Below are 26283 nucleotides of genomic sequence, written 5' to 3'. Positions count from 1 at the left end.
TAAGCTACATATTACATCAGCCACACATGTAAGCTACATATTACATCGGCCACACATGTAAGCTACATATTACATCAGCCATACATGTAAGTTACATATTACATCAGCCACACATGTAAGCTACATATTACATCAGCCACACATGTAAGCTACATATTACATCAGCCACACATGTAAGCTACATATTACATCAGCCACTCATGTAAGCTACATCAGCCACACATGTAAGCTACATATTACATCAGCCACACTTGTAAGCTACATATTACATCAGCCACACATGTAAGCTACATATTACATAGCCACACATGTAGGCTACATATTACATCAGCCACACATGTAAGCTACATATTACATAGCCACACATGTAGGCTACATATTACATCAGCCACACATGTAAGCTACATATTACATCAGCCACTCATGTAAGCTATATATAACATCAGCCACACATGTAAGCTACATATTACATCAGCCACACATGTAAGCTACATATTACATCAGCCACACATGTAAGCTACATCAGCCACACATGTAAGCTACATATTACATCAGCCACTCATGTAAGCTATATATAACATCAGCCACACATGTAAGCTACATATTACATCAGCCACACATGTAAGCTACATATTACATCAGCCACACATGTAAGCTACATATTACATCAGCCACACATGTAAGCTACATATTACATCAGCCACACATGTAAGCTACATCAGCCACACATGTAAGCTACATATTACATCAGCCACACATGTAAGCTACATCAGCCACACATGTAAGCTATATCAGCCACACATGTAAGCTACATATTACATCAGCCACACATGTAAGCTACATATTACATGTCACCATGTTATAAATTTATTTCTTGTAATTTATTGAACCCAGGGTAATGACACCATCAGATACTTGTTAAAGCTAATTTCATCTAATTTATGCTAACAACCTTTAAACCCAGGGTGATGGCAACATCAGATACTTTGAAATTGACACAGAAGAAAGTGAAATCTATTTCTTAAACACATACCAATCAGCACTACCACAGAGGGGGTTAGGTGAGTTCTGTTATCTTTCTTACCAGTTGACCTGCTAGCTGGACAGAGGGGGTTAGGTGAGTTCTGTTATCTTTCTTACCAGCTGACCTGCTAGCTGGACAGAGGGGGTTAGGTGAGTTCTGTTATCTTTCTTACCAGCTGACCTGCTAGCTGGACAGAGGGGGTTAGGTGAGTTCTGTTATCTTTCTTACCAGCTTATCTGACTGAATGACTTGCTGGCTGACTGATTGACTTGCTGGCTGATTGACTTGCTGGCTGACTGAATGACTTGCTGGCTGACTGAATGACTTGCTGGCTGACTGATTGACTTGCTGGCTGACTGAATGACTTGCTGGCTGACTGATTGTCTTGCTGGCTGACTGATTGACTTGCTGGCTGACTGATTGACTTGCTGGCTGACTGATTGACTTGCTGGCTGACTGAATGACTTGCTGGCTGACTGATTGACTTGCTGGCTGACTGATTGACTTGCTGGCTGACTGATTGACTTGCTGGCTGACTGATTGACTTGCTGGCTGACTGAATGAAATGCTGGCTGACTGATTGACTTGCTGGCTGACTGATTGACTTGCTGGCTGACTGATTGACTTGCTGGCTGACTGAATGAAATGCTGGCTGATTTGCTGGATGGGTCACGTACTGACTTGACTGCTTGCTTGACTTGATGGCTGGCTGACTGCTTGCTTGACTTGATGGCTGGCTGACTGCTTGACTTTGATCTGAATGAAGTGGTTAGATATTACATTTTTTAGTCTGAGTATTCTCTATTCCATACCCTCCCCCCACCCCAATCTTTTTCAGGCATGATGCCAAAACGAGGCATTGACCCATTTAAAAATGAAGTGGCCAGGTTTTATAAGCTCCATGCATCCAAAAACCTGGTGGAACCTATTTCTATGATCGTACCTAGAAAGGTAGAGTGATTTTAATTAATGGTATGCTTGCTTGGGCTGTCACAAATCACCACCTGTCACAAATGACCATGTCCACCTGTCAGAAATTACCTGTCCACTTGTCACAAATGACCTGTCCACCTGTCACAAATGACCTGTCCACCTGTCACAAATGACCTGTCCACCTGTCACAAATGACCTGTCCACCTGTCACAAATGACCTGTCCACCTGCCACAAATGACCTGTCCACCTGTCACAAATGACCTTTCCACCTGTCACAAATGACCATGTCCACCTATCACAAATGACCTGTCCACCTGTCACAAATGACCTGTCCACCTGTCACAAATTACCTGTCCACCTGTCACAAATTACCTATCCACCTGTCTGTTCACCTGTCACAAATGACCTGTCCACCTGTCACAAATGACCTGTCCACCTGTCACAAATCACCTGTCCACCTGTCACAAATGACCTGTCCACCTGTCACAAATGACCATGTCTACCTGTCACAAATGACCTGTCCACCTGTCACAAATGACCTGTCCACCTGTCACAAATGACCTGTTCACCTGTCACAAATGACCTTTCCACCTGTCACAAATGACATGTCCACCTGTCACAAATTACCTATCCACCTGTCTGTTCACCTGTCACAAATGACCTGTCCACCTGTCACAAATGACCTGTCCACCTGTCACAAATGACCTGTCCACCTGTCACAAATGACCTGTCCACCTGTCACAAATGACCTGTCCACCTGTCACAAATGACCTGTCTACCTGCCACAAATGACCTGTCCACCTGTCTGTCAACCTGTCACAAATGACCTGTCCACTTATCACAAATGACCTGTCCATCTGTCACAAATCACCTGTCCACCTGTCACAAATCACCTGTCCACCTGTCACAAATGACCTGTCCACATGTCACAAATGACCTGTCCACCTGTCACAAATGACCTGTCCACCTGCCACAAATGACCTGTCCACCTGTCATAAATGACCTGTCCACTTGTCCAGGCGGAAGGGTTCCAGCATGATGTGTATCCACCCACTGCCAGTACCATCCCCTCATTGACAGCAGATGAGTGGACTAGTGGCATCAACAGAGGTCCCATTTTAATTAATTTAGAGGTTAGTACAACCTTTTCAAGAATTTTGAGATTGGTTGGCCACTTTCAGTTGGCCCATCAGATTATCAGTTGGCCCATCAGATTATCAGTTGGCCCATCAGATAATCAGTTGGCCCATCAGATTATCAGTTGGCCCATCAGATTATCAGTTGGCCCCTCAGCTTATCAGTTGGCCCATCAGATTATCAGTTGGCCCATTAGATTATCAGTTGGCCCATCAGATTATCAGTTGGCCCATCAGATTATCAGTTGGCCCCTCAGATTATCAGTTGGCCCATTAGATTATCAGTTGGCCCATCAGATTATCAGTTGGCCCATCAGATTATCAGTTGGCCCATCAGATTATCAGTTGGCCCCTCAGATTATCAGTTGGCCCATCAGATTATCAGTTGGCCCCTCAGATTATCAGTTGGCCCATTAGATTATCAGTTGGCCCATCTGACTTTCAGTTGGCCAGCAGATTATCAGTTGGCCCATCAGATTATCAGTTGGCCCATCAGATTATCAGTTGGCCCCTCAGATTATCAGTTGGCCCATCAGATTATCAGTTGGCCCCTCAGATTATCAGTTGGCCCATTAGATTATCAGTTGGCCCATTAGATTATCAGTTGGCCCATCTGACTTTCAGTTGGCCAGCAGATTATCAGTTGGCCCATCAGATTATCAGTTGGCCCATCAGATTATCAGTTGGCCCCTCAGATTATCAGTTGGCCCATCAGATTATCAGTTGGCCCCTCAGATTATCAGTTGGCCCATCAGATTATCAGTTGGCCATCAGATTATCAGTTGGCCATCAGATTATCAGTTGGCCCATCAGATTATCAGTTGGCCCATCAGATTATCAGTTGGCCATCAGATTATCAGTTGGCCCCTCAGATTATCAGTTGGCCATCAGATTTTCAGTTGGCCCATCATTTTGTACCAATGATATGACAATAACATCAGTGAGAACAAGCAAATTAGTTTTACATGTTAAGACAATAGCTAATTCATGGTACATAGGTCACAAATGTTTAGAAATTGTCTAGTTTAGACTACGCATAAAATAAAATTCATCAAGATGAAAATATCTGGATCGTTAAAATACAAGTGTGTCAATTTTAAGTTTAAAGATATGCCACAAACCCACAAACAGACAGACTTGTATAAGTGTGTTTTGTCAACAGAATGGGACAATACTTGACAAGCCTCGGGTATCCATGTCTTCTGCTGTCCAGCCCCAGGTATGTTCCCCACACCAGTCACCCACACATCTCAGGTATGTTCCCCACACTAATCTGTCACCCACACATCTCAGGTATGTTCCCCACACCAGTCACCCACACATCTCAGGTATGTTCCCCACACTAATCTGTCACCCACACATCTCAGGTATGTTCCCCACACTAGTCTGTCACCCACACATCTCAGGTATGTTCCCCACACTAATCTGTCACCCACACATCTCAGGTATGTTCCCCACACTAATCTGTCACCCACACATCTCAGGTATGTTCCCCACACTAATCTGTCACCCACACATCTCAGTTATGTTCCCCACACTAATCTGTCACCCACACATCTCAGGTATGTTCCCCACACCAATCTGTCACCCACACATCTCAGGTATGTTCCCCACACTAATCTGTCACCCACACATCTCAGTTATGTTCCCCACACTAATCTGTCACCCACACATCTCAGGTATGTTCCCCACACTAATCTGTCACCCACACATTTCAGGTATGTTCCCCACACTAATCTGTCACCCACACATCTCAGGTATGTTCCCCACACTAATCTGTCACCCACACATCTCAGGTATGTTCCCCACACCAATCTGTCACCCACACATCTCAGGTATGTTCCCCACACTAATCTGTCACCCACACATCTCAGGTATGTTCCCCACACTAATCTGTCCCCCACACATTTCAGGTATGTTCCCCACACTAATCTGTCACCCACACATCTCAGGTATGTTCCCCACACCAATCTGTCACCCACACATCTCAGGTATGTTCCCCACACTAGTCACCCACACATTTCAGGTATGTTCCCCACACTAGTCACCCACACATCTCAGGTATGTTCCCCACACTAATCTGTCTCCCACACATCTCAGGTATGTTCCCCACACTAATCTGTCACCCACACATCTCAGGTATGTTCCCCACACTAATCTGTCACCCACACATCTCAGGTATGTTCCCCACACTAATCTGTCACCCACACATTTCAGGTATGTTCCCCACACTAATCTGTCACCCACACATCTCAGGTATGTTCCCCACACTAATCTGTCTCCCACACATCTCAGGTATGTTCCCCACACTAATCTGTCACCCACACATCTCAGGTATGTTCCCCACACTAATCTGTCACCCACACATCTCAGGTATGTTCCCCACACTAATCTGTCACTCACACATCTCAGGTATGTTCCCCACACTAATCTGTCACCCACACATGTCAGGTATGTTCCCCACACTAATCTGTCACCCACACATCTCAGGTATGTTCCCCACACTAATCTGTCTCCCACACATCTCAGGTATGTTCCCCACACTAATCTGTCACCCACACATGTCAGGTATGTTCCCCACACTAATCTGTCACCCTCACATGTCAGGTATGTTCCCCACACTAATCTGTCACCCACACATCTCAGGTATGTTCCCCACACTAATCTGTCTCCCACACATCTCAGGTATGTTCCCCACACTAATCTGTCACCCACACATCTCAGGTATGTTCCCCACACCAATCTGTCACCCACACATCTCAGGTATGTTCCCCACACTAGTCTGTCACCCACACATCTCAGGTATGTTCCCCACACTAATCTGTCACCCACACATCTCAGGTATGTTCCCCACACTAATCTGCCACCCACACATTTCAGGTATGTTCCCCACACTAATCTGCCACCCACACATTTCAGGTATGTTCCCCACACTGTCACCCACACATCTCAGGTATGTTCCCACACTAATCTGTCACCCACACATCTCAGGTATGTTCCCACACTAATCTGTCACCCACACATCTCAGGTATGTTCCCCACACTAATCTGTCACCCACACATCTCAGGTATGTTCCCCACACTAATCTGTCACCCACACATCTCAGGTATGTTCCCCACACTAATCTGTCACTCACACATCTCAGGTATGTTCCCCACACTAATCTGTCACCCACACATCTCAGGTATGTTCCCCACACTGTCACCCACACATCTCAGGTATGTTCCCCACACTAATCTGTCACCCACACATCTCAGGTATGTTCCCCACACTAATCTGTCACCCACACATCTCAGGTATGTTCCCCACACTAATCTGTCACCCACACATCTCAGGTATGTTCCCCACACTAATCTGTCACCCACACATCTCAGGTATGTTCCCCACACTAATCTGTCACCCACACATCTCAGGTATGTTCCCCACACTAATCTGTCACCCACACATCTCAGGTATGTTCCCCACACTAATCTGTCACCCACACATTTCAGGTATGTTCCCCACACTAATCTGTCACCCACACATCTCAGGTATGTTCCCCACACTAATCTGTCACCCACACATCTCAGGTATGTTCCCCACACCAATCTGTCACCCACACATCTCAGGTATGTTCCCCACACTAATCTGTCACCCACACATCTCAGGTATGTTCCCCACACTAATCTGTCCCCCACACATTTCAGGTATGTTCCCCACACTAATCTGTCACCCACACATCTCAGGTATGTTCCCCACACTAATCTGTCACCCACACATCTCAGGTATGTTCCCCACACTAATCTGTCACCCACACATCTCAGGTATGTTCCCCACACCAATCTGTCACCCACACATCTCAGGTATGTTCCCCACACTAGTCACCCACACATTTCAGGTATGTTCCCCACACTAGTCACCCACACATCTCAGGTATGTTCCCCACACTAGTCACCCACACATTTCAGGTATGTTCCCCACACTAGTCACCCACACATCTCAGGTATGTTCCCCACACTAATCTGTCACCCACACATCTCAGGTATGTTCCCCACACTAATCTGTCACCCACACATCTCAGGTATGTTCCCCACACTAATCTGTCACCCACACATCTCAGGTATGTTCCCCACACTAATCTGTCACCCACACATCTCAGGTATGTCCCCCACACCAATCTGTCACCCACACATCTCAGGTATGTTCCCCACACTAATCTGTCACCCACACATCTCAGGTATGTTCCCCACACTAATCTGTCACCCACACATCTCAGGTATGTTCCCACACTAATCTGTCACCCACACATCTCAGGTATGTTCCCCACACTAATCTGTCACCCACACATCTCAGGTATGTTCCCCACACTAATCTGTCACCCACACATCTCAGGTATGTTCCCCACACTAATCTGTCACCCACACATCTCAGGTATGTTCCCACACTAATCTGTCACCCACACATCTCAGGTATGTCCCCCACACTAGTCACCCACACATCTCAGGTATGTTCCCCACACTAATCTGTCACCCACACATCTCAGGTATGTTCCCCACACTAATCTGTCACCCACACATCTCAGGTATGTTCCCCACACTAATCTGTCACCCACACATCTCAGGTATGTTCCCCACACTAATCTGTCACCCACACATCTCAGGTATGTTCCCCACACCAATCTGTCACCCACACATCTCAGGTATGTTCCCCACACTAATCTGTCACCCACACATCTCAGGTATGTCCCACACACTAGTCACCCACACATCTCAGGTATGTTCCCCACACTAATCTGTCACTCACACATCTCAGGTATGTTCCCCACACTAATCTGTCACCCACACATGTCAGGTATGTTCCCCACACTGTCACCCACACATCTCAGGTATGTTCCCCACACTAATCTGTAACCCACACATGTCAGGTATGTTCCCCACACTAATCTGTCACCCACACATCTCAGGTATGTTCCCCACACTAATCTGTCACCCACACATCTCAGGTATGTTCCCCACACTAATCTGTCACCCACACATACATAAATCTCAGGAATGTGTTATATGCAATGTTTTATGAGTGATGTTTGATGAATGATGTTTTATATGAAATGTTCATGAATGATTTTTTATGAACGACATTTAATATGCAATGTTTTATGAGTGATGTTTGATGAATGATGTTTTATGAGTCATGTTTTATGAATGCTGTTTTATATGCAATGTTTTATGAATGATGTTTGAACAATCTCCCAGTTAAGTTCTCTGAGCAAGCCGCCACAGATAACAACCTACCGAGCCATCAATCGTACAGCCGCACCCTTCTCTGCAGCCCCGCCCACTACACAGAGAATCTCCCCAGAGGGTCATGCTCCAGTGGTTTTCAGAACACCCTCCCCAATGTCTGCACCCAGCCAATGGAATGGCTCGGAGAAACATGAACCAGCTTCTATCAAAAACATCCGCAGGCTTAGTGGTCATAGGGAGGATGGGGATAGGTAATTAAGCATCAAATGACCAGTCCACCATACGACCACATGACCAGTCCACCATAAGACCACATGACCAGTCCACCATAAGACCACATGACCAGTCCACCATAAGACCACATGACCAGTCCACCATAAGACCACATGACCAGTCCACCATAAGACCAGTCCACCATAAGACCACATGACCAGTCCACCATAAGACCAGTCCACCATAAGACCACATGACCAGTCCACCATAAGACCACATGACCAGTCCACCATAAGACCACATGACCAGTCCACCATAAGACCACATGACCAGTCCACCATAAGACCACATGACCAGTCACATGACCAGTCCACCGGACATTACCCCCCTGGATATTTCCCCCCCGGACATTCCCCCCCCGTATTTACCCCCCCCCCCCCCCCGGAGCAATTACCCCCCTGTCAATTACCCCCCTGTCAATTACCCCCCTCCCCCCTCTCAAGTTAAAATCCTAACCCTAACTAGAATTTTATACCTATATACTACTTTAATCCAAATTTAAGAAAAAGACCAAAACCTAAGCATCCACCTTAGCCTAAAACTTCACACAAAACGAAAACCAAAGCTAGACACAACCCTAACCCTAATCTTAACCCTAGCCCTAATCCTAACCCTAACCCTAGCCCTAGCCCTTGCCCTAATCCTAACCCTAGCCCTAATCCTAACCCTAACCCTAGCCCTAAACCTAACCCTAACTCTAACCCTGTCCGGAGGGGGGGGGGGGGGGGGGGGGTAATGTCCTACTGGGCGGGGGGTAATTGATAGGGGGGGGGGTAATTACTCTGGGGGGTAATGTCGGGGGGGGGGGGGAATATACGGGGGTAATTGACAGGGGGGAAATGCCCTGTTCCCCAGTCCACCATAAGACCACATGACCAGTCCACCATAAGACCACATAACAAAGTTGTTGATTTGTTTCAGTGATTCATCCGTATCCTCATCCACCCCTGGAGCCCTGACCACAGCCCTGACCACAGCCGTGACCACAGCCCATGGCAGACCCTCACCAGCCTCCCTGCCTCTGGCTAGCAGCCACGTTGTCCACCACGTCAATGGCCACACAGGAGACCCCTCAGCTGGGGACCATGTTTGTTTACATCTTCTCTCTACTTTTTACTGCACATTTCAGCCACATTTCAGCCACATTTCAGCCACATTGCCCACGTTTTTCATTGACTTGAGTCTAGTGGTGAGCACTGTGCTAGGGGGTGGAGCCTGCTATTGTATGGACATCTTACAATTTAAAAAAGGCATTCTACTTAAAAAATATGTCCTATTGTGACAGGATAGTCAAACCTCCCCTCCCTGACATTCAGGGAGTTCAATCTGTAGGGATTAAAACCTCCCCCACATGTGGGTATTAAAACCTCCCCATAGCCCTTTGGTCACCACTGCACTAAACTTGGCATGCTTCCTCTTGTGTTGTTCTAATCAGCTTTGTGAGGGACCACACCCATTGACATTAGTTTTGTGAGGGCCCACACATTGACATTAGTTTTGTGAGGGACCCACACATTGACATTAGTTTTGTGAGGGCCCACACACATTGACATTAGTTTTGTGAGGGACCACACATTGACATTAGTTTTGTGAGGGCCCACACATTGACATTAGTTTTGTGAGGGACCACACATTGACATTAGTTTTGTGAGGGACACACACATTAAAATATCCTAATCCCTCTTTTGTTACTAACAAATTTTTTCATTGGATGGATTGCCTTCAAGTTCCCCCCCTCTGACATGGGCCACATAGTGACCCAAATAATGTGAAGAATTTTTCTGTCTAGCTGGTATCATCAAGTGTGAGTAGTTCTAAGCCAGTGAGTTCTTCACGTTTTGTCCAAGCTCGTTTTGGTCGCAGCAATGGACCTCAGAGAGCCAACACAATTTCTGGTGGTGCTGAGCATGTTAGCGCTGTTCAGATGGTCATTGGTCAGCCCTCAGCTACATCACACACCAACGTAAGGCCTGACCACAAACTCATCCATCTCCCATTTAGACTGACCATTAGAGCTGACCACAAACTCATCCATCTCACATCTAGACTGACCATTAGAACTGACCACAAACTCATCCATCTCACATCTAGACTGACCACAAACTCATCCATCTCACATCTAGACTGACCACAAACTCATCCATCTCACATCTAGACTGACCATTAGAACTGACCACAAACTCATCCTTCTCACATCTAGACTGACCATTAGAACTGACCACAAACTCATCTATCTCACATCTAGACTGACCACAAACTCATCCATCTCACATCTAGACTGACCATTAGAACTGACCACAAACTCATCCATCTCACATCTAGACTGACCACAAACTCATCCATCTCACATCTAGACTGACCATTAGAACTGACCACAAACTCATCCATCTCACATCTAGACTGACCATTAGAACTGACCACAAACTCATCCATCTCACATCTAGACTGACCATTAGAACTGACCACAAACTCATCCATCTCACATCTAAACTGACCACAAACTCATTCATCTCACATCTAGACTGACCATTAGAACTGACCACAAACTCATCCATCTCACATCTAGACTGACCATTAGAACTGACCACAAACTCATCCATCTCACATCTAGACTGACCATTAGAACTGACCACAAACTCATCCATCTCACATCTAGACTGACCATTAGAACTGACCACAAACTCATCCATCTCACATCTAGACTGACCATTAGAACTGACCACAAACTCATCCATCTCACATCTAGACTGACCATTAGAACTGACCACAAACTCATCCATCTCACATCTAGACTGACCATTAGAACTGACCACAAACTCATCCATCTCACATCTAGACTGACCATTAGAACTGACCACAAACTCATCCATCTCACATCTAGACTGACCATTAGAACTGACCACAAACTCATCCATCTCACATCTAGACTGACCACAAACTCATCCATCTCACATCTAGACTGACCATTAGAACTGACCACAAACTCATCCATCTCACATCTAGACTGACCATTAGAACTGACCACAAACTCATCCATCTCACATCTAGACTGACCATTAGAACTGACCACAAACTCATCCATCTCACATCTAGACTGACCATTAGAACTGACCACAAACTCATCCATCTCACATCTAGACTGACCACAAACTCATCCATCTCACATCTAGACTGACCACAAACTCATCCATCTCACATCTAGACTGACCATTAGAACTGACCACAAACTCATCCATCTCACATCTAGACTGACCATTAGAACTGACCACAAACTCATCCATCTCACATCTAGACTGACCATTAGAACTGACCACAAACTCATCCATCTCACATCTAGACTGACCATTAGAACTGACCACAAACTCATCCATCTCACATCTAGACTGACCACAAACTCATCCATCTCACATCTAGACTGACCACAAACTCATCCATCTCACATCTAGACTGACCATTAGAACTGACCACAAACTCATCCATCTCACATCTAGACTGACCATTAGAACTGACCACAAACTCATCTATCTCACATCTAGACTGACCACAAACTCATCCATCTCACATCTAGACTGACCATTAGAACTGACCACAAACTCATCCATCTCACATCTAGACTGACCACAAACTCATCCATCTCACATCTAGACTGACCACAAACTCATCCATCTCACATCTAGACTGACCATTAGAACTGACCACAAACTCATCCATCTCACATCTAGACTGACCATTAGAACTGACCACAAACTCATCCATCTCACATCTAGACTGACCATTAGAACTGACCACAAACTCATCCATCTCACATCTAGACTGACCATTAGAACTGACCACAAACTCATCCAGCTCACATCTAGACTGACCATTAGAACTGACCACAAACTCATCCATCTCACATCTAGACTGACCACAAACTCATCCATCTCACATCTAGACTGACCACAAACTCATCCATCTCACATCTAGACTGACCATTAGAACTGACCACAAACTCATCCATCTCACATCTAGACTGACCACAAACTCATCCATCTCACATCTAGACTGACCATTAGAACTGACCACAAACTCATCCATCTCACATCTAGACTGACCATTAGAACTGACCACAAACTCATCCATCTCACATCTAGACTGACCATTAGAACTGACCACAAACTCATCCATCTCACATCTAGACTGACCACAAACTCATCCATCTCACATCTAGACTGACCACAAACTCATCCATCTCACATCTAGACTGACCATTAGAACTGACCACAAACTCATCCATCTCACATCTAGACTGACCATTAGAACTGACCACAAACTCATCCATCTCACATCTAGACTGACCATTAGAACTGACCACAAACTCATCCATCTCACATCTAGACTGACCATTAGAACTGACCACAAACTCATCCATCTCACATCTAGACTGACCACAAACTCATCCATCTCACATCTAGACTGACCACAAACTCATCCATCTCACATCTAGACTGACCATTAGAACTGACCACAAACTCATCCATCTCACATCTAGACTGACCATTAGAACTGACCACAAACTCATCTATCTCACATCTAGACTGACCACAAACTCATCCATCTCACATCTAGACTGACCATTAGAACTGACCACAAACTCATCCATCTCACATCTAGACTGACCACAAACTCATCCATCTCACATCTAGACTGACCACAAACTCATCCATCTCACATCTAGACTGACCATTAGAACTGACCACAAACTCATCCATCTCACATCTAGACTGACCATTAGAACTGACCACAAACTCATCCATCTCACATCTAGACTGACCATTAGAACTGACCACAAACTCATCCATCTCACATCTAGACTGACCATTAGAACTGACCACAAACTCATCCAGCTCACATCTAGACTGACCATTAGAACTGACCACAAACTCATCCATCTCACATCTAGACTGACCACAAACTCATCCATCTCACATCTAGACTGACCACAAACTCATCCATCTCACATCTAGACTGACCATTAGAACTGACCACAAACTCATCCATCTCACATCTAGACTGACCACAAACTCATCCATCTCACATCTAGACTGACCATTAGAACTGACCACAAACTCATCCATCTCACATCTAGACTGACCATTAGAACTGACCACAAACTCATCCAGCTCACATCTAGACTGACCATTAGAACTGACCACAAACTCATCCATCTCACATCTAGACTGACCACAAACTCATCCATCTTACATCTAGACTGACCACAAACTCATCCATCTCACATCTAGACTGACCATTAGAACTGACCACAAACTCATCCATCTCACATCTAGACTGACCATTAGAACTGACCACAAACTCATCCATCTCACATCTAGACTGACCATTAGAACTGACCACAAACTCATCCATCTCACATCTAGACTGACCACAAACTCATCCATCTCACATCTAGACTGACCACAAACTCATCCATCTCACATCTAGACTGACCACAAACTCATCCATCTCACATCTAGACTGACCACAAACTCATCCATCTCACATCTAGACTGACCATTAGAACTGACCACAAACTCATCCATCTCACATCTAGACTGACTATTAGAACTGACCACAAACTCATCCATCTCACATCTAGACTGACCATTAGAACTGACCACAAACTCATCCATCTCACATCTAGACTGACCATTAGAACTGACCACAAACTCATCTATCTCACATCTAGACTGACCATTAGAACTGACCACAAACTCATCCATCTCACATCTAGACTGACCACAAACTCATCCATCTCACATCTAGACTGACCATTAGAACTGACCACAAACTCATCCATCTCACATCTAGACTGACCACAAACTCATCCATCTCACATCTAGACTGACCACAAACTCATCCATCTCACATCTAGACTGACCACAAACTCATCCATCTCACATCTAGACTGACCATTAGAACTGACCACAAACTCATCCATCTCACATCTAGACTGACCATTAGAACTGACCACAAACTCATCCATCTCACATCTAGACTGACCATTAGAACTGACCACAAACTCATCCATCTCACATCTAGACTGACCATTAGAACTGACCACAAACTCATCCATCTCACATCTAGACTGACCATTAGAACTGACCACAAACTCATCCATCTCACATCTAGACTGACCATTAGAACTGACCACAAACTCATCCATCTCACATCTAGACTGACCACAAACTCATCCATCTCACATCTAGACTGACCATTAAAACTGACTATACATTTTGAACTGACAATTCATGTCCATAATTTGATGTTAAATTGACCATTAAAAAACCTTATCATCATTAAATTGAATGGCACATAAAAACAAGTTAAAACATTAATTTGCTTCTCTAGTGAATTAGCATTATGTGGTTGCTGGTTTAGTTTATAATACCTTTGTGCTTTATTTGATACTATGCTTGACATATCTTCACCACCTGTAGTTGTAGGCTTGCATGTTGCTTACAACAGTGGTTCTTAACCTTTTTTATATTTGGTGGTACCAAACCCACCAGCTTCATGTGCACAATGACTGAACCCCTTATAAAGGGTACCATGATATAGACATTGACTAAACCCCTTATAAAGGGTACCATGATATAGACATTGACTGAACCTCTTATAAAGGGTACCATGATATAGACATTGACTGAACCCCTTATAAAGGGTACCATGATATAGACATTGACTGAACCCCTTATAAAGGGTACCATGATATAGACATTGACTGAACCCCTTATAAAGGGTACCATGATATAGAAATATCACTATAGCAATACTTGATATCTCGCTTTACACACCTTATAACATGTCAGATATCACACACACACTTCATACATCACACACGTCATACATCACACACGTCATACATCACACACGTCATACATCACACACGTCATACATCACACACGTCATACATCACACACGTCATACATCACACACGTCATACATCACACACGTCATACATCACACACCTATGTCACACACGTCATACATCACACACGTCATACACCACACACGTCATACATCACACACCTATGTCACACACGTCATACATCACACACGTCATACATCACACATCTATGTCACACACGTCATACATCACACACGTCATACATCACACACCTATGTCACACACGTCATACATCACACACGTCATACATCACACACGTCATACATCACACACGTCATACATCACACACGTCATACATCACACACCTATGTCACACGTCATACATCACACACGTCATACATCACACACCTATGTCACACACCTCATACATCACACACCTATGTCACACACGTCATACATCACACACGTCATACATCACACACGTCATACATCACACACCTATGTCACACACGTCATACATCACACACCTATGTCACACACGTCATACATCACACACGTCATACATCACATACGTCATACATCACACACCTATGTCACACACGTTATACATCACACACGTCATACATCACACACGTCATACATCACACACCTATGTCACACATGTCATACATCACACACCTATGTCACACACGTCATACATCACACACCTATGTCACACACGCATGTCATGCATCACACACATATCTTATATAACACACATTATACTACACACATCATACACATACAAACATCATACGTACATAAAACACACACATCATAAACATGTCATACATCACAAACACAGCATTCTATGCACATATACACATCGTACATCACACATTATACACATACCTGTTGAGATGTCAACACAAATGAATTTTTTTCTTGTTTTTACATTTGCTTTAGTTATGTCAATTTTTGCTTGGTCGCTTTTCTTGGGTTGATTTTTGTCCCACTCTGTTTGCTTGATGGCTCTATACATGATGGCTCCATACTTGATGGCTCCATACTTGATGGCTCCATGTGATGTGTGCATGCCACTTGATGTGAAGAAAATAGTGCATGTATAAGAGATAGATGTCATATATAGCTGATGAGCATGTATCCTTAGGAAGTAAATATTGCATGTAGAAGTGATAGAAGTGTTAAGTAACGTATTATGTATATGTCAAGTGACAGGTGGGGTTAATAGGAAAATACTGGATGAATGGACTTGAACAGTGCACTAGCCCACACACTAGCCCACACACTGGTTACACTAGCCCACACACTAGCCCACACACTAGCCCACACACTGGTTACACTAGCCCACACACTGGTTACACTAGCCCACACACTGGTTACACTAGCCCACACACTGGTTACACTAGCCCACACACTTGCCCACACACTGGTTACACTAGCCCACACACTGGTTACACTAGCCCACACACTGGTTACACTAGCCCACACACTGGTTACACTAGCCCACACACTGGTTACACTAGCCCACACACTGGTTACACTAGCCCACACACTGGTTACACTAGCCCACACACTGGTTACACTAGCCCACACACTGGTTACACTAGCCCACACACTGGTTACACTAGCCCACACACTAGCCCACACACTGGTTACACTAGCCCACACACTGGTTACACTAGCCCACACACTGGCTACACTAGCCCACACACTGGTTACACTAGCCCACACACTGGTTACACTAGCCCACACACTAGCCCACACACTGGTTACACTAGCCCACACACTGGTTACACTAGCCCACACACTGGTTACACTAGCCCACACACTTGCCCACACACTGGTTACACTAGTCCACACAATGGTTACACTAGCCCACACACTGGTTACACTAGCCCACACACTGGTTACACTAGCCCACACACTGGTTACACTAGCCCACACACTGGTTACACTAGCCCACACACTGGTTACACTAGCCCACACACTGGTTACACTAGCCCACACACTGGTTACACTAGCCCACACACTGGTTACACTAGCCCACACACTGGTTACACTAGCCCACACACTGGTTACACTAGCCCACACACTGGTTACACTAGCCCACACACTGGTTACACTAGCCCACACACTTGCCCACACACTAGCCCACACACTGGTTACACTAGCCCACACACTGGTTACACTAGCCCACACACTGGTTACACTAGCCCACACACTTGCCCACACACTGGTTACACTAGCCCACACACTGGTTACACTAGCCCACACACTGGTTACACTAGCCCACACACTAGCCCACACACTGGTTACACTAGCCCACACACTAGCCCACACACTGGTTACACTAGCCCACACACTTGCCCACACACTGGTTACACTAGCCCACACACTGGTTACACTAGCCCACACACTGGTTACACTAGCCCACACACTAGCCCACACACTGGTTACACTAGCCCACACACTAGCCCACACACTGGTTACACTAGCCCACACACTAGCCCACACACTGGTTACACTAGCCCACACACTGGTTACACTAGCCCACACACTAGCCCACACACTAGCCCACACACTAGCCCACACACTGGTTACACTAGCCCACACACTGGTTACACTAGCCCACACACTTGCCCACACACTGGTTACACTAGCCCACACACTGGTTACACTAGCCCACACACTGGTTACACTAGCCCACACACTGGTTACACTAGCCCACACACTGGTTACACTAGCCCACACACTTGCCCACACACTGGTTACACTAGCCCACACACTGGTTACACTAGCCCACACACTGGTTACACTAGTCCACACACTAGCCCACACACTGGTTGCACTAGCCCACACACTGGTTACACTAGCCCACACACTGGTTACACTAGCCCACACACTGGTTACACTAGCCCACACACTAGCCCACACACTTGCCCACACACTGGTTACACTAGCCCACACACTGGTTACACTAGCCCACACACTGGTTACACTAGCCCACACACTGGTTACACTAGCCCACACACTAGCCCACACACTTGCCCACACACTGGTTACACTAGCCCACACACTGGTTACACTAGCCCACACACTTGCCCACACACTGGTTACACTAGCCCACACACTGGTTACACTAGCCCACACACTGGTTACACTAGCCCACACACTTGCCCACACACTGGTTACACTAGCCCACACACTGGTTACACTAGCCCACACACTTGCCCACACACTAGCCCACACACTGGTTACACTAGCCCACACACTGGTTACACTAGCCCACACACTGGTTACACTAGCCCACACACTGGTTACACTAGCCCACACACTGGTTACACTAGCCCACACACTTGCCCACACACTGGTTACACTAGCCCACACACTGGTTACACTAGCCCACACACTAGCCCACACACTGGCTACACTAGCCCACACACTAGCCCACACACTGGTTACACTAGCCCACACACTAGCCCACACACTGGCTACACTAGCCCACACACTGGTTACACTAGCCCACACACTGGTTACACTAGCCCACACACTGGTTACACTAGCCCACACACTTGCCCACACACTGGTTACACTAGCCCACACACTGGTTACACTAGCCCACACACTAGCCCACACACTGGCTACACTAGCCCACACACTTGCCCACACACTGGTTACACTAGCCCACACACTGGTTACACTAGCCCACACACTGGTTACACTAGCCCACACACTAGCCCACACACTGGCTACACTAGCCCACACACTTGCCCACACACTGGTTACACTAGCCCACACACTGGTTACACTAGCCCACACACTAGCCCACACACTGGCTACACTAGCCCACACACTTGCCCACACACTGGTTACACTAGCCCACACACTTGCCCACACACTGGTTACACTAGCCCACACACTGGTTACACTAGCCCACACACTGGTTACACTAGCCCACACACTAGCCCACACACTGGTTACACTAGCCCACACACTAGCCCACACACTGGTTACACTAGCCCACACACTAGCCCACACACTGGTTACACTAGCCCACACACTGGTTACACTAGCCCACACACTAGCCCACACACTAGCCCACACACTAGCCCACACACTGGTTACACTAGCCCACACACTGGTTACACTAGCCCACACACTTGCCCACACACTGGTTACACTAGCCCACACACTGGTTACACTAGCCCACACACTGGTTACACTAGCCCACACACTGGTTACACTAGCCCACACACTGGTTACACTAGCCCACACACTTGCCCACACACTGGTTACACTAGCCCACACACTGGTTACACTAGCCCACACACTGGTTACACTAGTCCACACACTAGCCCACACACTGGTTGCACTAGCCCACACACTGGTTACACTAGCCCACACACTGGTTACACTAGCCCACACACTGGTTACACTAGCCCACACACTAGCCCACACACTTGCCCACACACTGGTTACACTAGCCCACACACTGGTTACACTAGCCCACACACTGGTTACACTAGCCCACACACTGGTTACACTAGCCCACACACTAGCCCACACACTTGCCCACACACTGGTTACACTAGCCCACACACTGGTTACACTAGCCCACACACTTGCCCACACACTGGTTACACTAGCCCACACACTGGTTACACTAGCCCACACACTGGTTACACTAGCCCACACACTTGCCCACACACTGGTTACACTAGCCCACACACTGGTTACACTAGCCCACACACTTGCCCACACACTAGCCCACACACTGGTTACACTAGCCCACACACTGGTTACACTAGCCCACACACTGGTTACACTAGCCCACACACTGGTTACACTAGCCCACACACTGGTTACACTAGCCCACACACTTGCCCACACACTGGTTACACTAGCCCACACACTGGTTACACTAGCCCACACACTAGCCCACACACTGGCTACACTAGCCCACACACTAGCCCACACACTGGTTACACTAGCCCACACACTAGCCCACACACTGGCTACACTAGCCCACACACTGGTTACACTAGCCCACACACTGGTTACACTAGCCCACACACTGGTTACACTAGCCCACACACTTGCCCACACACTGGTTACACTAGCCCACACACTGGTTACACTAGCCCACACACTAGCCCACACACTGGCTACACTAGCCCACACACTTGCCCACACACTGGTTACACTAGCCCACACACTGGTTACACTAGCCCACACACTGGTTACACTAGCCCACACACTAGCCCACACACTGGCTACACTAGCCCACACACTTGCCCACACACTGGTTACACTAGCCCACACACTGGTTACACTAGCCCACACACTAGCCCACACACTGGCTACACTAGCCCACACACTTGCCCACACACTGGTTACACTAGCCCACACACTGGTTACACTAGCCCACACACTAGCCCACACACTGGTTACACTAGCCCACACACTAGCCCACACACTGGCTACACTAGCCCACACACTTGCCCACACACTGGTTACACTAGCCCACACACTGGTTACACTAGCCCACACACTGGTTACACTAGCCCACACACTAGCCCACACACTGGTTACACTAGCCCACACACTTGCCCACACACTGGTTACACTAGCCCACACACTGGTTACACTAGCCCACACACTAGCCCACACACTGGCTACACTAGCCCACACACTAGCCCACACACTGGTTACACTAGCCCACACACTGGTTACACTAGCCCACACACTAGCCCACACAATGGTTACACTAGCCCACACACTAGCCCACACACTGGTTACACTAGCCCACACACTAGCCCACACACTAGCCCACACACTAGCCCACACACTGGTTGCACTAGCCCACACACTAGCCCACACACTGGTTACACTAGCCCACACACTAGCCCACACACTAGCCCACACACTAGCCCACACACTAGCCCACACACTGGTTACACTAGCCCACACACTGGTTACACTAGCCCACACACTAGCCCACACACTGGTTACACTAGCCCACACACTGGTTACACTAGCCCACACACTGGTTACACTAGCCCACACACTGGTTACACTAGCCCACACACTAGCCCACACACTAGCCCACACACTAGCCCACACACTGGTTACACTAGCCCACACACTGGTTACACTAGCCCACACACTGGTTACACTAGCCCACACACTGGTTACACTAGCCCACACACTGGTTACACTAGCCCACACACTGGTTACACTAGCCCACACACTGGTTACACTAGCCCACACACTAGCCCACACACTGGTTACACTAGCCCACACACTGGCTACACACTGGTTACACTAGCCCACACACTGGTTACACTAGCCCACACACTGGTTACACTAGCCCACACACTGGTTACACTAGCCCACACACTGGTTACACTAGCCCACACACTAGCCCACACACTGGTTACACTAGCCCACACACTGGTTACACTAGCCCACACACTGGTTACACTAGCCCACACACTGGTTACACTAGCCCACACACTAGCCCACACACTAGCCCACACACTGGTTACACTAGCCCACACACTAGCCCACACACTGGTTACACTAGCCCACACACTAGCCCACACACTGGTTACACTAGCCCACACACTGGTTACACTAGCCCACACACTGGTTACACTAGCCCACACACTGGTTACACTAGCCCACACACTAGCCCACACACTGGTTACACTAGCCCACACACTGGTTACACTAGCCCACACACTGGTTACACTAGCCCACACACTGGTTACACTAGCCCACACACTTGCCCACACACTAGCCCACACACTGGTTACACTAGCCCACACACTGGTTACACTAGCCCACACACTAGCCCACACACTAGCCCACACACTGGTTACACTAGCCCACACACTGGTTACACTAGCCCACACACTAGCCCACACACTAGCCCACACACTAGCCCACACACTAGCCCACACACTGGTTACACTAGCCCACACACTGGTTACACTAGCCCACACACTGGTTACACTAGCCCACACACTAGCCCACACACTGGTTACACTAGCCCACACACTGGTTACACTAGCCCACACACTGGTTACACTAGCCCACACACTGGTTACACTAGCCCACACACTAGCTCACACACTGGTTACACTAGCCCACACACTGGTTACACTAGCCCACACACTGGTTACACTAGCCCACACACTGGTTACACTAGCCCACACACTGGTTACACTAGCCCACACACTAGCCCACACACTAGCCCACACACTAGCCCACACACTGGTTACACTAGCCCACACACTGGTTACACTAGCCCACACACTGGTTACACTAGCCCACACACTAGCCCACACACTAGCCCACACACTAGCCCACACACTGGTTACACTAGCCCACACACTGGTTACACTAGCCCACACACTAGCCCACACACTAGCCCACACACTAGCCCACACACTAGCCCACACACTAGCCCACACACTGGTTACACTAGCCCACACACTGGTTACACTAGCCCACACACTGGTTACACTAGCCCACACACTAGCCCACACACTAGCCCACACACTGGTTACACTAGCCCACACACTGGTTACACTAGCCCACACACTAGCCCACACACTAGCCCACACACTAGCCCACACACTAGCCCACACACTAGCCCACACACTGGTTACACTAGCCCACACACTGGTTACACTAGCCCACACACTGGTTACACTAGCCCACACACTGGTTACACTAGCCCACACACTAGCCCACACACTAGCCCACACACTAGCCCACACACTAGCCCACACACTAGCCCACACACTAGCCCACACACTAGCCCACACACTAGCCCACACACTAGCCCACACACTAGCCCACACACTAGCCCACACACTACTCTGTCCTTGTCCTATGGGCTTGGTCTCCTACCACCATAGTGTTGTCAGGTTTGTCCGTGCGTGTGTGTGTGTGGGGGTCAGATAAATTCTTAGGTAAGAAAGAGCTCAAGTATGTCATGTGACTTGACACTTGTCTGTCATGTGACTTATCTGTCCTTGCCACAGGCTATTCATGTTCGTAAAGTCTGGTCGCCACCTGTATCTGCCGCTGCCTCCCCCTCCCCCACGCTGTCTGCAAGGTACGGAGTTAATCCCCCTAGCAGTGACCCTGAGGTAGGTAGCTTCCCTTTGTTCACCCAATATCATTTGCTCTTCTTATCAATGTTTGGTTTGACAGGCTTAACTTGGGCTAGTTTAAAAAATGTTGGATTAGAAATGTGAATTTTTTTTTTTACACAAGGTTTGGTCTGTTGCTCTCACGCAGTGCTCAATGCTGTCACAACACATGGAACTTTATGCCATACGCTGCACTCGGTGCCGTACGCAGCACTCGGTGCTGTACGCAGCACTTGGTGCTGAATGGTACATGTTACCTGCTTGTATTTGATTGAGCTAGTTTTACATCAGCTAAGCTAAGCACAGCTCTACCATTAGTCGTTCCACTCACAAACTAAATGTTTCACCCGCTTGTCCATGTTTGACCTTACTTTTGTCCATGTTTGACCCCACTATTGTCCATGTTTGACCCCACTATTGTCCATGTTTGAGCCCACTCTTGTCCATGTTTGACCCCACTATTGTCCATGTTTGACCCCACTATTGTCCATGTTTGACCCCACTATTGTCCATGTTTGACCCCCACTATTGTCCATGTTTGACCCCACTATTGTCCATGTTTGACCCCACTCATGTCCATGTTTGAGCCCACTATTGTCCATGTTCGACCCCACTATTGTCCATGTTTGACCCCACTATTGTCCATGTTTGACCCCGCTATTGTCCATGTTTGACCCCACTATTGTCCATGTTTGACCCCACTATTGTCCATGTTTGACCCCACTATTGTCCATGTTTGACCCCACTATGTCCATGTTTGAGCCCACTATTGTCCATGTTTGACCCCACTATTATCCATGTTTGACCCCACTCATGTCCATGTTTGACCCCACTATTGTCCATGTCTGACCCCACTATTGACCATATCAACAGTTAAAGAAGGCCTACTTCCGTCAGCTGGAGGAGATTGCCAGTCTACAGGAGCAGCTGCAGGTCAAAGACAGGCGCATCAAACAGCTAGAGATGGAACTCTCCCACATGAGGGAGCGAGAATCTGACCTCCGACCTGGAGAAAGTAATTGTTGGTAGGTCAACTTTGGGACATAGGTACGGCTGTCCTGTGGGTGGCTGAAACTGTCCTGTGGGAGGCTGAAACTGTCCTGTGGCTGTCCTGTGGGAGACTGAAACTGTCCTGTGGGAGGCTGAAACTGTCCTGTGGGAGGTTGTGTGTGAGATATGTGTAAGAGATGAGTGTGAGTTGTGTGACCTGGTTGTGCTGACCGACCAAACCTTGGATCTCGTTAGATTTCTCTGATGGCAAGACTTGAATTTTGGTGCTAAAGCTGGACACTGAAGGGAAGCAACACATTGTGGCATTACCTCCCTTGTGGACAGCTGTTTATACCTGGAGACTTTCAGTTGCTTCACTGTGACAGTCCTTGACCTTAGTATGTGCTCACCAGCCTTGACTTTAGTAGGTGGTGACAGTACTAATGTATGTGGTCACTATGGTGACAGTACTAATGTATGTGGTCACTATGGTGACAGTACTAATGTATGTGGTCACTATGGTGACAGTACTAATGTATGTGGTCACTATGGTGACAGTACTAATGTATGTGGTCACTATGGTGACAGTACTAATGTATGTGGTCACTATGGTGACAGTACTAATGTATGTGGTCACTATGGTGACAGTACTAATGTATGTGGTCACTATGGTGACAGTACTAATGTATGTGGTCACTATGGTGACAGTACTAATGTATGTGGTCACTATGGTGACAGTACTAATGTATGTGGTCACTATGGTGACAGTACTAATGTATGTGGTCACTATGGTGACAGTACTAATGTATGTGGTCACTATGGTGACAGTACTAATGTATGTGGTCACTATGGTGACAGTACTAATGTATGTGGTCACTATGGTGACAGTACTAATGTATGTGGTCACTATGGTGACAGTACTAATGTATGTGGTCACTATGGTGACAGTACTAATGTATGTGGTCACTATGGTGACAGTACTAATGTATGTGGTCACTATGGTGACAGTACTAATGTATGTGGTCACTATGGTGACAGTACTAATGTATGTGGTCACTATGGTGACAGTACTAATGTATGTGGTCACTATGGTGACAGTACTAATGTATGTGGTCACTATGGTGACAGTACTAATGTATGTGGTCACTATGGTGACAGTACTAATGTATGTGGTCACTATGGTGACAGTACTAATGTATGTGGTCACTATGGTGACAGTACTAATGTATGTGGTCACTATGGTGACAGTACTAATGTATGTGGTCACTATGGTGACAGTACTAATGTATGTGGTCACTATGGTGACAGTACTAATGTATGTGGTCACTATGGTGACAGTACTAATGTATGTGGTCACTATGGTGACAGTACTAATGTATGTGGTCACTATGGTGACAGTACTAATGTATGTGGTCACTATGGTGACAGTACTAATGTATGTGGTCACTATGGTGACAGTACTAATGTATGTGGTCACTATGGTGACAGTACTAATGTATGTGGTCACTATGGTGACAGTACTAATGTATGTGGTCACTATGGTGACAGTACTAATGTATGTGGTCACTATGGTGACAGTACTAATGTATGTGGTCACTATGGTGACAGTACTAATGTATGTGGTCACTATGGTGACAGTACTAATGTAT

General features: G+C 46.9%; 1 protein-coding gene across 6 annotated transcripts in view; it reads left to right on the top strand.

The window, feature by feature from the left end:
* LOC131936737 (coronin-1A) overlaps positions 1 to 25139 on the top strand; it is a 72831-nt gene extending 47692 nt beyond the window's left edge. For 4 of the 6 annotated variants that reach the window (XM_059293799.1, XM_059293798.1, XM_059293801.1 and 1 more), the window contains 10 exons: positions 965 to 1061; positions 1863 to 1975; positions 2978 to 3091; positions 4257 to 4313; positions 8327 to 8568; positions 9512 to 9677; positions 10380 to 10553; positions 23534 to 23641; positions 24518 to 24669; positions 24890 to 25139. In XM_059293799.1, the coding sequence (XP_059149782.1) occupies positions 965 to 1061; positions 1863 to 1975; positions 2978 to 3091; positions 4257 to 4313; positions 8327 to 8568; positions 9512 to 9677; positions 10380 to 10553; positions 23534 to 23641; positions 24518 to 24669; position 24890 (1224 nt within the window). In that variant the 3' untranslated portion in view covers positions 24891 to 25139. The remainder of the gene's footprint in view (positions 1 to 964; positions 1062 to 1862; positions 1976 to 2977; positions 3092 to 4256; positions 4314 to 8326; positions 8569 to 9511; positions 9678 to 10379; positions 10554 to 23533; positions 23642 to 24517; positions 24670 to 24889) is intronic. The other 2 variants (XM_059293802.1, XM_059293800.1) reach the window with 2 other exon arrangements.
* The last annotated feature ends 1144 nt before the right edge of the window (positions 25140 to 26283 follow it).

The sequence above is a fragment of the Physella acuta genome, unplaced genomic scaffold (genome assembly GCF_028476545.2).
Source record: "Physella acuta isolate Inbredline_101_S28 unplaced genomic scaffold, ASM2847654v3 ptg000186l, whole genome shotgun sequence".
Taxonomy (NCBI): domain Eukaryota; kingdom Metazoa; phylum Mollusca; class Gastropoda; family Physidae; genus Physella; species Physella acuta.
This window is presented reverse-complemented; position numbering and strand designations above follow the sequence as displayed.